General features: G+C 36.7%; 1 protein-coding gene across 8 annotated transcripts in view; it reads left to right on the top strand.

The window, feature by feature from the left end:
• The first annotated feature begins 566 nt into the window (after window positions 1-566).
• The window catches only part of LOC143231077 (PAN2-PAN3 deadenylation complex subunit pan3-like), a 54,888-nt gene continuing 41,084 nt past the window's right edge, over window positions 567-14,370 (top strand). For 4 of the 8 annotated variants that reach the window (XR_013016770.1, XR_013016769.1, XR_013016768.1 and 1 more), the window contains exons 1-2: window positions 570-1,023; window positions 5,028-5,131. Coding sequence is in view for 4 of the 8 variants with exons in the window: in XM_076465614.1 (XP_076321729.1) it covers window positions 816-1,023; window positions 5,028-5,131 (312 nt within the window). In the remaining 4 variants the exon portion in view is untranslated. Of the gene's footprint in view, window positions 1,024-1,679; window positions 1,777-5,027; window positions 5,132-13,298; window positions 13,396-14,370 lie in introns of those variants that run through there. The other 4 variants (XM_076465615.1, XM_076465613.1, XM_076465616.1 and 1 more) reach the window with 4 other exon arrangements.

The following is a 14,370-nucleotide window of genomic DNA, read 5'->3' as shown; positions in this document are numbered from 1 at the left end:
TTATTATTAATATATTCGTGAAATTTGAACATAATTATGTTGCCTCTCTCCTGTAAAAAGTAACGAAACATTCTTCCTTAACACAATATTGAACAGTTTGTTTGTATGTAATTAAGCTCAAAGCTACACAATAGGCTATATATGATCTGCCCGCCACGGGTATCGAAAACCAATTTCTAGCGTTGTAAATCCGAAGACATATTGAACAGAAACCATTTAATATCACTCGTTATCTTCTCATAAACTCGAAAAAGAAAATACCTAGCAGACGTGCCCCTTTGTTTGTGGCCTAATTAGCATAAAGATGGTCCTGTGTAAAAAATAAAAACTACTCATGCGATTAATTTTGATAAATCATGAACAATTACTGAGATAACAAGATGTATTATGCAGTGGCTTTTTTTTTAATGCAATGCGAGCAAGTGTCATAAATCATTTTATATCTGAAAATTCCTCTTTTCAAAGTTCACTGCGAGAATAAGTTGGACGCCATCAAGCATGCTTCTGGTGAATCCTTAATAGCGAAAAAATAAAACAAACAGTATTTATTGTGGAGTGCAATCATATCATACTGTGTTTCCTGTAAATATATCGTGTACAGGTTTTATATTGTCCACTTAGTTATATAGAAAAAGATATTCTAAAGTTAAACTTTAAATCAATTCCCAAAGCTAGTATGAAACTAATGCGCATGACAACTGCTGATTTTTGTTTAATGTTAAGGGTGGTAAATCATGAGTTAATGTAGGTTAATGAAGAGACAATTATTTACAGTTTAGTTTAACGTGAGAGGACATTGATAAAATATACGCATAATGCTTCCCAGTATATACGGCCCTTCTGGAACTAGTCGGAAAACAAACATATGTCGATATTTTGTAACAAGTGGAACTTGTTTCTACGGCGACGAATGCCAATTCTTGCATACCAAACTTAACCCTAGCGTCCTGCCGACTGAAATTGGATTGACAGAAGGTCAAACAACATCTATCAGAGATTTGACTTTAACTAGACTTGCAGAAGGTAAATTAAAAACAAAACAACAGAAAAACGTGTAGAGTAATCTTAATAACAGTATAAGTTTAAAAACAGCTTTAAGTTTAATGCACAGTGGGATTTAACTAATGGGTTTGTAAGTTTAAGTTTATATAAGGTTAGATTCTGTGAATACGAGTTATGAACAATATGGATGGATAAATCAGTCTAGGCTACGTTCTATTATAACAGTTTAGCTTTACTGACACAATTGGCTTTGTACCGTAGTGTTTATTATAGCCCTAGACAAGCCTTTAAATTTCGCTAAGATCATCGTTCACCTATTTTTTCTCAAGAGAAAATACGTTATGAGATTTTAAACTTACTCTCTGAGTTGTGGGCTCTAAGTTCTTTGGTGATTTTTATGAGTGATTAAGGTTGGAATATTGGTTGTTTGCCAGAAAAAATTAAACAGCTGGCTCTTTGTATCTAGTTTGGACAAAGAACTATAATTTCTTTGTGCTATATTTGGAAACAGCTGGATGAAAAATACAAGTTTAATATTTGGAAAATACTGGCTAGGCTTAAATTAAGATAGGTATTTTTTTAACAGAGTGATTGGCTTATAGAATGAATGGATATCAGCAGTAATGAAGGTCAACACTTTACAAAAGTTTAAAATGGGAATTGGTGTGATTTCCTGAAAAATAAAGGGTGGGTTTCAGTTTTTACTTCTCAAGAGTGAGTGTGCAGAAACAACCTTGAAAGGCCATGTTTCTTGTTTGTCATGATACATCACAAGTGAGTGACAGTGTTTGTATTTGTAACATATACTTTTTCTTTCCACGAAATTATATTGTTCTTGTTACACAGTTGTTCTGTGTATCTAATGCATCATAGATATTATAGGATTTTATAATAGATGATTGGGACATGAACATATAGCTCCTGGCTTATCCTTATCCTGGCTTATGTAGACGTGCTATACATTGTATCTACTCTAGCGTCAGGGCTTCAAATCTTAAACAAACAACTCTACCTAATGAGTCTACATCCTATTTTACACTGTAATCAATGTACGTGGCAAGAAGGCATGTTATTCTGAAACCTAAATGGTGCAGAAACAAGTGTTAATTCCAAGTAGTTGTTTGTGGTAATAGCTTATGAAATATTCAAATATTTAAATTCTTTGTCTTACAGTTAAGTTGTAAGATCTTAAGAATTGTGCTGCATAAAAAGATACCTTAAAAAACGTAAGTAGTGTCCTAATATGGAACTCTTATCAGCATTATTATTCAAGGTTGAAACTAGCCATTATTTGACAAATGGTGTTTCACTTGTAAGAAGAAAATTTTTGTGCTGTTTTTGCAAGTTTGTACTAATTGGAATTCAGTCTCATTGGACTCCTTTAGAATATAGCATGCAGTGAACATTGTGTACTTCAGCTTGAAGCACGCAATTAGGATTCATTACTACAAGTTTATATTTCTCAGTGTTGTATTTTCAAATCTAATTATTATTAATTTTTTATCAGTTTCTTGATAGTTGAAATTAATTTGCAAACTTGCACCTGTTTTCTTCATATGTATATATGGTTTGTTGTTTTATATTCTGTTTAAATTAATGCCACATACTTCTTATCTTAGAATTGTTTGTGTTAACCATTTCAAGATATGTTTGTATGGAAAGATCTTTTAATATTTTTCAAAGGATTTTATGGTGCCCATCTAAGTTTATTTTCTGTGGGTTTGGTTCCTTTTGTTGTAGCAGACTTGAGCATTCTGACATCATGATCAGTGTCTTCAGTAAAGAGACTTCACATTTTTTATTATTTTAGCAATTGTTCAGCCTAAAGTAAAAGTGGTATAATATTCCAAACATTTCCAGAGGTTTTACTGTTTTTTTTTAACCTTTTAATTTGTTTTAGAAATGGCTATTATGTATTCCAAGTACCCTTTTTCAGTCATCCTGGAAAGTGAACTTTCTTGTAATAAACCTTTTCTGGCCTTTTTCTTTGTCATTCCAAAAAAATTAGAACTATCTTAAGAACAGCCCATCAGCTGTTTTCTTCTTAGACCAGAAATTATCCACAGTTACTGGAAAATGATACAATTCTTCTCTTCACTAAGCTTAATTAATAGATCGAAATAGTTGCCTGGACCAGTGCCATATGACTTTTGCATTTGTTTGTGTGTAAAAATATAAACTCTACCAAGTTAGAATGGGCTAATTACATTGAAACCTATAATTTATTTCTATCCTTGTACTCATGGGTATTCCAAATCATTTTGTTGTTGAGGTCTTAACAGCTTTTCTAAAACTTATCATGGTGTTAAAAGAACTTTAAGAAAACCAAAAAAACCAAACAAGGTACAAGTAGTTTAAGTTCTATTATTAAGAGTGGCTTGAAATTAATACTAGTAGGCTAGGGAATTGCTATTTTGTTTTAGTTTTGCTAGTTGCACTTAGAAGCCACTAGAAAAAATCTAATAAAATCATAATCTTAAATTTTGAAGATATTAGGAAATTATTGCTTTTTTTTTTTCCATGTGCAAATTCAGGTCTACTGCAAGAACATTATTTTTCTTTCCAACAATCTTACTTGTGTTACATGCAATCATTTTGCATGTTGAATCTTAATATGTATACATCCTATTGTATGTATAAATCCACTTGTCATGTTTTATTCCCTCATGTTTTTGAATATTGAAGCTTGCTTTGATTATCTGCTACATTGTTCTTATTTTAATTATTTGAAAGTTAAAAGATGCTCAATTTCAGCAGAAGTTGGTGTATTTAGGTCACAAAATTAATGAATTCTACAGGGTGGCCCGTAAGACATTACCCATCCATATGTTATTATGTTATATTCAATTATGCATGTATTATAAATTTGTCTTTTTTTTCAGAGAAATGTGGCTGATGTAAGCCCATTTACACTTGAAGAGCGTATTGTGACATAATCATTGCATAATATTTTGCAGTGAGAATGAGGGACAGCACACAGATACACTGGGTACATAAGCTATATGGATGGGTAGGGACTTACGGATCATCCTGTACAGTATTGCAATATTGGTGATCAATGTACACTAAAATAATGTATTTTATTATTAAAAGTTATTCTCTTTTTGTGGTTTACTAATAAATATGAGGGCTTACAGTGCAATAAGTTATCTTTTGATATCACATTGAGCAATGTGTGTATAGTTCATTATATGGATTTGCACTGAACAACAAAACGGTTTTCGAAACAATGATTTGTAAGTTTTTACTGTTGAGTATCAATGTAAGTGAATTTCAGTTACTGATATTGCCACATTATGAGAACAGCTTACTACAGTTTGTGATTAAAAAGATTGGTTTACATCATTTGCTTTGTTTATGAGTTCCCTCTCTGAGTTGCACCTCACATCCACGCAAAGTTTCAGGAAATGGTGATGGGGGGACAACAATTTCAACTCATTTGAATTGTTGCAAAGTCATTAACATGTGGGCCAATACCATCTAGTCTCTTAAGTATTTCTGACATTATGGCCAGAAATAATAAGCTGAAATAATTACTCAGTAAAAGTAAAAATAACATAAAATTAACTAAAAATGTAGATTTTGTTCATATTTTTTTCATTACTTTGTAATTACCATAAATGTTAGGCCTATTAGCCTGTAATGATTTGCCAGCATTTGTTGATTACATTTTCAGTTTTAACAATAAAAATTCAGTTTTTTTTTTTTAGTATAGAGTGGGTGTCAGTAATGCTTGTAGCTTAGGTACATAATTTCAATCCACATCAATCATAATTTATGTAAAATAGTTTAAATAATAACATATGTTTAATTAAAGACATTTAGTTTTAGAAAAAATAATGTAGGTGTGTTTTCAAATGCAACATTTAAAAAAAAACGTGGTTTTGAGTACTTGTATATTATTTTGTTTCCTCCATAATAAACAGTAATAATTTAATATTTTTAATTTGAATAAATTTTTGTCAGATTTGTTTGTCAGTTGTTTCTAATTAGAAACTGTACAATGTGTTTTTATGAAATCTCAGAATCTTCTAACCCAGTCACAAGCATGGATCCTTTATTTCAAGCTTTTGCACCAACAGCAGGACTTCCTCCTGAATCAAAACTACAAACATATATGAATGTACATGTAAGTTCCTGGATTTATATTTCGTGTAATATACACCTGTATATGCATGCAGTTAAGGCACAATAATGGCTGTTAGAAAGCAGTATTGTAAGGAATTGCTTGTGAAAGTTATCATCAGTGATGTGTTAGAAAATAACTAATAATCACTGATTAATATTCAAACAATTTAAAGAGAAATTATACGTCATGTGAACCAACCATTGTGTTTAGCTGTAAACAATTTGATTTATCAGAAATAGATCATCACTAATTTTATAAAACCTAAAATGTTCCCAATCTTTGGATTAAATGTTTTTAAGGGGTAGATGAAAATATGTTCAGATCCACTTGATTTGTTGCCATTTGTTGTTTTAAGTTTTGCACGCACACACACACACACACACACACACACACACACACACACACACACTGAACTGTTATGGTGTGAATGTCTTTTTTTTCTAAACTGGCAAACATTGGTCATAATTTTATGCTTCATAAAATGCTAGTATTAGGAACATAAATATGTAGTATTCTGAATCACTTGAGCTGATTGATCAATGTAAGTTAATATTAGCACACATGGCACTGCAATTTGTTAAACACAAGCACATTTAGTAAACCTTACATTCATGACACATTATATATATATATTTTCTTTCTTTGAAATAGCAGGTTCACAAGTGAGCCTTTTAAAAACTTGTTGAAGCTCATATTTTTAGAATTTTCCTGTTTTATGTATATGGTCTTAAAATCTATACTTTTTTCAGCCACCCAGTAGTACCTATATATGTATTTTTATGTTGTGAAAAAAAATGTGTTAAAAAGAGGACTGGACTGAAGTGTGTTCCTTACTGCAAATGGTAAAAAGAAACCAAAAACAAAACTTATAAAAACATGTGATAAATTGGTATTCTTTGTAAAAACATTAAAAATTTAATTTGGTCCCAATAGTATTGTGATTTTATGAGTGATTAAGGTTGGAATATTGGTTATTTGCCAGAGAAATTAAACATAAAGTCAAAAAAACCTATATTTTTCTGGTCCATGAACATGTAAAGACGCATTTTTGTGTAACAGCTGATTGTTTTCTTTAATATTGACTGAGATATGTGAAATAGGGTTGTTGATAGTTGAATGCAACAGTGAATAAATCATTGATAAAATAAGTAATTTAAAGCACTACAATTTAAATACAAGTATCAAATATCTTGTGCTATTTTGACTGGTATTTTTGTATGATTGTAGATTTTCAGTGAATTTGTGAAATTTATTCATCATGTTTAATATTTCTGGCATCTCTGTAGTTAAGTTTTATGTGTTTAGTTTACTGTTCCTATACTCTTTACAGCAGTAATTGCAGTATACAACTCCTATTTTTATTTTTTAATATTGTAATAGCTTTTTTGAGCAGGTTTCTGCTTCTTTGAACAGTTGGACCCCTCAGTGTGGATTCCTGTATATGGTGAGGGGACCTCCTAGGGAAGGTTCTGTTCTTTCAGTTTACCTCCTCTGGGATCTAAACATCCACCCACGTGTTTGCTGTGCGTGGCGACCCGTGAAGGGGAGGAGAGGATCCTGGTGGTTGAGGGATCCAACCTTAACACACCACTTTGGCCTTGAATTCCTGTCGACGGGCAGCCTTTGGGTGGCCCCCCTTTGGTCACTCGGCTGGTCCACTTGGGCTAGAGTCAATCAAGTACCAGTGTTGGAAGTTCTCAACGGGTGTTGTGGACATTGTGTCTGATGCTTTTGTTTGGGTATAGTGCTCACAAAACCCTGGCATTGCTGCAACGTCCTTGCATGACATTGTAGTGCATCCCCTCGTAGGACTCCATGGTGGGTGGGGCCAGTGGGTACCGAAATTTTCCTTTTTTCCTATGGATCCTCCAACAAAAAATTTAAATAAAATAGTGAAAAAACAGTCAATAGGTAAACAACCAGGTCTTGAAGACTCTGAGCAGCAATCTTCAACATCTGTAACACCTGTACCCCATTTTCTTATACTACATTCTCTTTCAGAAAAACTTTCATGACAAATGTCCCCCTTTTTTATACAGAAGGGTCTAGAGGAACTTGCTGGCTCTACAAAGTCAGTGAAGAAGCTTCGATCTGGAGACATATTGGTTGAAACATCCACATCCCAACACAGTGAACTCCTCTTGAATTCAAAGGCAATTGGGGATGTACCTATTGAGATTACATCTTATGCTACCTTGAATTCATCATGAGGAGTTATTGTTGAGAGGGATTTGAAGAACATCCCCGAGTCAGAGGTTCTCGCTGGTCTCTCCACTCAAGGAGTTTCTGCAGTGAGGCACCTCCACTCACAAAGAATGAGTTACACTGCTGACAAATATCCTCGTTTTGACATTTACATCACCACGTGCACCTGCCACCATCAAGGCAGGTTATCTAATTTGCAGGGTACGGCCGTACATTTTAAATCCTCTTCGATGTTTCCAATGTCAGAGGTTCGACCACTTAAAGACGTGCTGTCGTGATTTCCTGACATGTGCTCGTTGTGGTGGCAAGGAACACGATGTCTATGAGTGTCACATGGACCCACATTGTGTCAACTGCAATGGTTCCCACCCTTCCTACCTTTGTTCTTGCCCAAAATGGTTGGAGGAAAAAGAGGTGCAGTGTTTGAAATCAACCCATAACATTAGTTATCCTGAGGCTCGGAAATTGCTGTCCGCCACTCCATCTCGGACATATGCTGCTGCACTTCGTTCCACAACTACAGTGGGAGTGCAGACAGATCTCTCTCTACCTCCAAGAGCATCGTTTTCAAAACAAATGAAAAGCCGTGGTTAAAAAGGTTGATGAATCGACTTCTACACCCATCTCTGTTCCTCCCATACAGTCCAACAAATCTCAAGATCCACATCCTTCGGTTTCAAATACAGGCATTTCTTCTGATACATCTTTTTCTCCAACCCCACGATGCAAAACAATCATTCGTTCACGTCCTCAGTCACTGGAATCCCCTTCCAACAACAAAGACCTGCCCAATTGACCCAGGGCAGGATCCATGGAGTTTGATAGACCTCCTCTGAATAAGGACAGTAAGGAAAAAAAGACATGGTCATAAACAGAAGGGTTCTCCAGCCACTTCGCCTACCTGTCATTAAAAATGGCCACCTTGATACAATGGAACTGTCGAGGTTTACGTTCTAATCTGGAAGATATCAAAACACTTATTGCTTCCTACCATCCTGTATGTCTTTCCTCACAAGAAACATTTCTAAAACCTGCTGATACAGTCACCATTTGGCAGTTTTCTCTGTACAGAAATGACAGGCTGTGTGATGGACGAGTACATGGAGGGGTGTCACTATTGGTTGATCAGCATGTGCCCACCCTGTCTTTGTCACTCAAAACACCCTTGGAGGCCGTAGCCATCCGTGTTTCCTTGGGTCATACCATCACTGTTTGTTCTCTCTACCTGTCACCTGGAGAGACATATTATTACTCAGACCTTGATGCTCTCGTTGAACAGTTGCCATCTCCATTTCTAATCCTGAGGGACTTTAATGGACATCATCTCCTATGAGGAAGCGCTGTTATTGATAGGAGAGGTCTCTCTGTAGAGCGTATGCTCTCTGATCACAATCTTTCTCTTTTCAATACTGGTTCTTTCACTTATTTTCATGCACCTAGTCAGTCCTTTACAGCTATTGATCTCTCGGTTTGCTCCCCTTCATTATTGTCCCATTTTTCATGGAGGGTTGACAATAATCCACTAGGCAGTGATCATTTTCCTATAGTTTTGAGAGAGACTGGCCATGGTTGATGCCATCCTACCCACGTGCCCTGGTGGAAGCTGTAACAGGCAGACTGGTCCACTTTCACTGCTCTCGCAGAACTTGATTCTGCCATCAATAGACGACTGTGTGGCAACAGTAACTGACTGTATTATACAAGCAGCTGCTCAGTGTATTCCTAAAACCTCGACACGTTTTCCACGATATCCTCGTCTGTGGTGGAATCCCGCTTGCCATGTGGCACGGAAGGCTCAAAAACAGGTCTGGGATACTTTCCGTAGATATCCCACACTTTCGAACCACATCACTTTCCAACGGGTCCGTGCACATGCTAGGTGGGTAAGACGTCAAAGCCACATATCTGAAGGAATCTTGGATTAAGTTCACAACTAGCATATCTTCTACCACGAGTGCCAAGATCATATGGAACAGGATTTGAAAGGTCAGTGGGCACTACAATTCTGTCCCCCTCTCCATCTTACTCTGTGATGGCCAAGAGGTAGCTGATGTCTGGAGCATCGCCGATACTCCAGGTGAAAGCTTTTGCAGGGTATCTGGCACTTCTGCTTGTTCCTCCACCTTCTTGGCCATTAAGACTCTGGCAAAGCGTTCACCTCTTTCCTTTCGAACTGACTGTCTTTTTGACTATAATTGTCCCTTTACACTGGTGGAGTTGAAAATGGCCCTTCATTGGTCTGGCAGTACATCTGTTGGACCTGATGATGTACACTATGACATGCTGTGCTATCTCTCTCCTGCTTCTCTTGATATTATTCTAATTGTTTTTAACCAGATCTGGCAGGAGAATGTTTTTCCTGATGCCTGGCACCAGGCTATGATCTTACCTTTCTCTAAACCTGGGAAAGATCCCAAGATTCCTTCACACTACTGTCCAATTGCTTTGACAAGCTGTCTCTGTAAGACCTTAGAGAGGATGGTTAATGCTTGTCTTGTTTGGTTACTCGAATCAAACAACCTCCTCTTGCCCACCCAGTGTGGGTTCCGACAACAGCATTCCACCACGGACCACATAATTCAACTTGAAACATCAATCAGAGAAGCCTTTCTCAAATGCCAACATCTTGTTTCAATATTCTTTGACATTGAGAAGGCTTATGACACAATATGGAGGTATAGCATTTTGCGAGACATCCATATATATGGGTTACGTGACCATTTACCCATGTTTATTAAAAAATTTTTAATGGACAGGAGATTCCAAATTTGTGTGGATTCGACACTTTCCCATTCTTTTGTACAGGAACTTGGGGTCCCTCAGGGCTGTGTTTTGAGTGTCACACTTTTCAGTATAAAGATACATGCTATCACTGAACAACTCCCTCTCACTGTTGCAAACGGGCTCCATGTTGACGACCTTCACATTTTGTGTCAGTTGTTGAACGTGAGATGTATCGAGCGGCAACTACAAACTGCTCTCAATTGTGTACTGAAATGGACTACAGTGAACAGCTTTAATATTTCTCTCTCTAAAACCGTTTGCATGCACTTTTACTGCCAACGGGATATCCACCCTGATCCTGTACTTCATATCGGTGAAGTTTCACTGCCAGTTGTCCCTGAGACCAAGATCTTTGACCATAAGCTGACCTTTATATCACACTTAAAGCAGCTACGGGTGAAATGCACAAGAGCACTGAACATTGTACGTGTCCTCTCTACTGCCAGTTGGGGAGTGCATCGATGTTCTATGTTAAAGATATATCGTGCTCTTATTCGTTCAAAACTCAACTATGGATCAATGGTCTATGGCTCTGCCAGATCCTCGGCCTTAAAGATGCTGGACCCCATTCACCAAGGACTTCGACTCTGCACTGGGGCTTTCTGCACCTCCGCAGTTCAGAGCTTATATGTGGAATCTCACGAACCTTCTCTGCACCTTTGCCGTTTGCAACTGTCTTTACTGTGTTCTTCGAAACTTCACTCCTTACCAAAGCATCCCACTTGGGGATGTGTTTTCCTTCCTCAGTGGGCCTTACTTTTTCAAAACAGATGATCTGCCATTGCTCCTTTTGGCCTTCGCATCCAGGCGCAATTGGATGAATTGGGTCTGTCCTTGGAAAACATTGCAGAATCCACTGGTCAGTCCATCCCCCATGGCTCATTACAGCCCCCAAATGTGACCTTTCTTTAAGTAATCTGAAAAAGGCAGATACTCCCGATTGGTAGTACCGTCTTTTATTTACTGAACATTTTTCAAACAATCATTCCGTTCCAATTTATACAGATGGTTTAAAATGGGATAATTCAGTGGGCTCTGCCATGGTTTGTTGCAGTTCGGTGGTTGTGCACAGAATCCCCTCTATAGTTTCTGTGTTCACTGCTGAACTGTACACCATATCTCTTGCCCCGGATCATATTGAAGCTGAGCAGTACTCTGACTGCACTATTTATACTGACTCGTTTAGTTCTCTACTGGCCTTGGAATCACTTCACGTTGGCTCACACCCTGTTCTTACTGATATTCAAAACTGACTGGCCCATTTCTCATTAACATCTACTTTTATCCAGTTTTTCTGGATACCAGGCCATGTTGGTATTCACAGGAATGTGCTTGCAGACATGACAGCTAAATCTATCTGCTCTGGCACTATCACCACTGTGCCTATTCCGTACATGGACTATGGTCCTTTATTCAAAGCTTGGCTCTGTGCCAGCTGGCAGTCCACTTGGAGTAACGTGACAACAAGCTTTTTCATATAAAACCCTATATTGGGCTTTGGCCGTCTAGCTTCTGTAAGGTTCGGAAGGAGGAAGTTGTTCTAACTAGACTACACATTGGTCACAGTTTTTTAACTCATCATTTTCTTTTATTTGGAACTGATGCACCAGTGTGTAGTTTGTGTAACACTCAGATCACTGTAAGCCACATTTTACTTTCCTGCCATTGTTACGACTCTCAACAACGGCACTATTTGAAACATGTTCTGTTCCAGGATTTGTCTGTAACATTGGACAGTGTTATTGGTGATGGTGACACTGTCCACCTTGATAAAGTTTTTAATTTTTTAATGGCTATTAATCTTTTTACCTTCATTTAAGTGTTTGATATTTATTCATTATACCTTTTTAATTGTGGTTCCCTTTTCTTCAGAGTCTCAATCTCTCTTGTTCATTTTGACATTGTAAAATGGCCAGAACATTAAATAACTAGACACCATGACTGGAAAGGTCAACTTCAGGTGACTAATGCTGCTGTTTGAACTATCCGTTTGAACTACTCGTTAGTCATCCTGGCGAGTTGTTATTACACTTTTGCTGCATGTCATTTAACACTTTTATTACTTTACCTTTTAGTACTGGCCATAATGACACATAACCCAGAACCAGGACTGGAAAGACCAACTTCAGGTGACTGTCGGTGGTTCTTGTACTTACCTGTTAGTCTTCCTGGTGGGTTATGATCATTACCATTCTGCTACAGGAAGTCCTTTACAACTTTGTAGACTGGATGTCAACATTGGTTTTACACCATTTTATCTTTTAATTGCTGTTTTGTTTTTACCTTTGTTTCCTTTTACAAATTTTACTACATTTACTTTACTTTTACCTTTTTACAGGACATTTGGTTAATTTTTATTACAATTTTGCTACATGTCTTTTAACACTTTTCTTATTTTACTTTTTGGTAATGGCTGTTATGACAACATAACCCAGAGCCAGGAGTGGATAGGCCAACTTCAGGTGACTGACGGTGGTTCTTGTACTTACCTGTTAGTCTTCCTGGCGGGTTATGATCATTACCATTTTGCTAGAGAAAGTCCTTTACAACTTCTCTTACTCTGCTTTCTCTCTTAACATTGTAGACTAGGTGTCAACATTGATTTTGTGCTTTTTCTGTTTTTCAATGATGTTTTGTTTTACCTTCATTTCCTTTTATATATTTTACTACATTTCATTTATTTTTAACCTTTCAACTGGACGTTTTGTGCAGATAGCCTAGCTGTTTTGTGCCATAAAACACTCAATCAATCAATTGAACAGTTGGATCCTGGTTTATGTAGTATATTTTGATTCTCGGAAAGCCTTTTAAATTATCCCACAAGAGAGTTTGTCATGACCAGGATTGGATTACAACAAGGGTTATTGGTACTGTAGGTTTGGGTTTAAAAAGACTCATTATGAGTTTTTCTTTTTTTTTGCATTAGTCTATAGTTGTAACCACAATACTTCCAATAGAAAAAATCAGCCCCAGTCGATCTGATCCTTAAACCCCCTATAAGATTTGTATGCGATTAGTGGTGGAAAATAAAGTAGTGATAAATGATTATTTTTTATTTGACCCTCAGTAACCTCTTTCAAGAATGTTGTTTGTGATTTGACAAATATGTTTGTGTTTGTTCACTCACAACTGGCCAACTAGTAGAAGGATTGCCACTAAACCTGGTATGTTCTTTTAGGGACCCTTAAGCAGTGACATAACGGGGTAACATAAAGATCTTGCATCTCCTATGTCATCCTTAAGGGACACTTGTGTCTTCCCCATTCACTGGCCAGGTATGTTGGCTAGTATTTAATAGCATGGATTGTTTTGTGATATATCTAACTTGCTGATTCTGTTGAAAATGCTTCTCTTATTGAAAAATAGGAGATTTAATATTAAGTAGTGTTAAATTATGCACTTTGGGTTTGGTGATTTTAAAAAGAAAGGAATCTTTTTGTATTAAAGGAACATTAGTGTAATGATAAGGTATAGGTGTGACTACTGATAAACTCCTGATGCTCTCTGCAGTGTGTTTAGTATTGATGAAAGTGACACATATGGTTATTGATTCTATTTTTGAACTTGAATATAAGATTAGAAATGTAGTCTTGCTTTGAGATCCCATTTGGAGAATGTGCTGTTTTTGTCCAGTTACTGCATAAAGAATAACTTGTTAGTAGGGCTGTGACGATTACACTATTAACCTGTTACAGTTCGGTTACTGCTCTTAACCTGTTACGGATTTTCTAACCGGTAAATCTAAGATTTTTTTCCGAGAAAAATAAACGAGGGAAAACAATACAATTATTGACATTTGCGTGTAAATATTCCATTATTTGACCTTGACATTGGTATGTTTGCCTATCGTGATTTTACGAACTGCTTGCCTTTTTGTTTGGTTGAATTTTTGTTGTTGTTGTTGAAAGCCTTTAGAGTTTTTGTTAACGTTCGGTGCGGCCGTCACGTGCAAATTCCTAGGGCTGTGACGATTACACGATTAACCGGTTACGGTTCGGTTACGAGACAAAGATTAACCGGTTACAAACGTCTGTAATTGTCGCAGCCCTACTTGTTAGGAGAATGTAAAAATAGCCTAATATAATGATACATGATTTAAGTGATCTGAACAAATTATTTACTATAGAATCTAATAAATCCCAATCAGATCCTCACAAACTCTTCTTTTTTTGAAGATAAAACAATTTCACTGGTCATAACCCGTTTCTGTACCCCTTACCCCAATGGCACAGTCTGTGGACTTGTACCCC

The sequence above is a fragment of the Tachypleus tridentatus genome, chromosome 10 (genome assembly GCF_004210375.1).
Source record: "Tachypleus tridentatus isolate NWPU-2018 chromosome 10, ASM421037v1, whole genome shotgun sequence".
Classification (NCBI taxonomy): Eukaryota; Metazoa; Arthropoda; class Merostomata; order Xiphosura; family Limulidae; genus Tachypleus; species Tachypleus tridentatus.
This window is presented reverse-complemented; position numbering and strand designations above follow the sequence as displayed.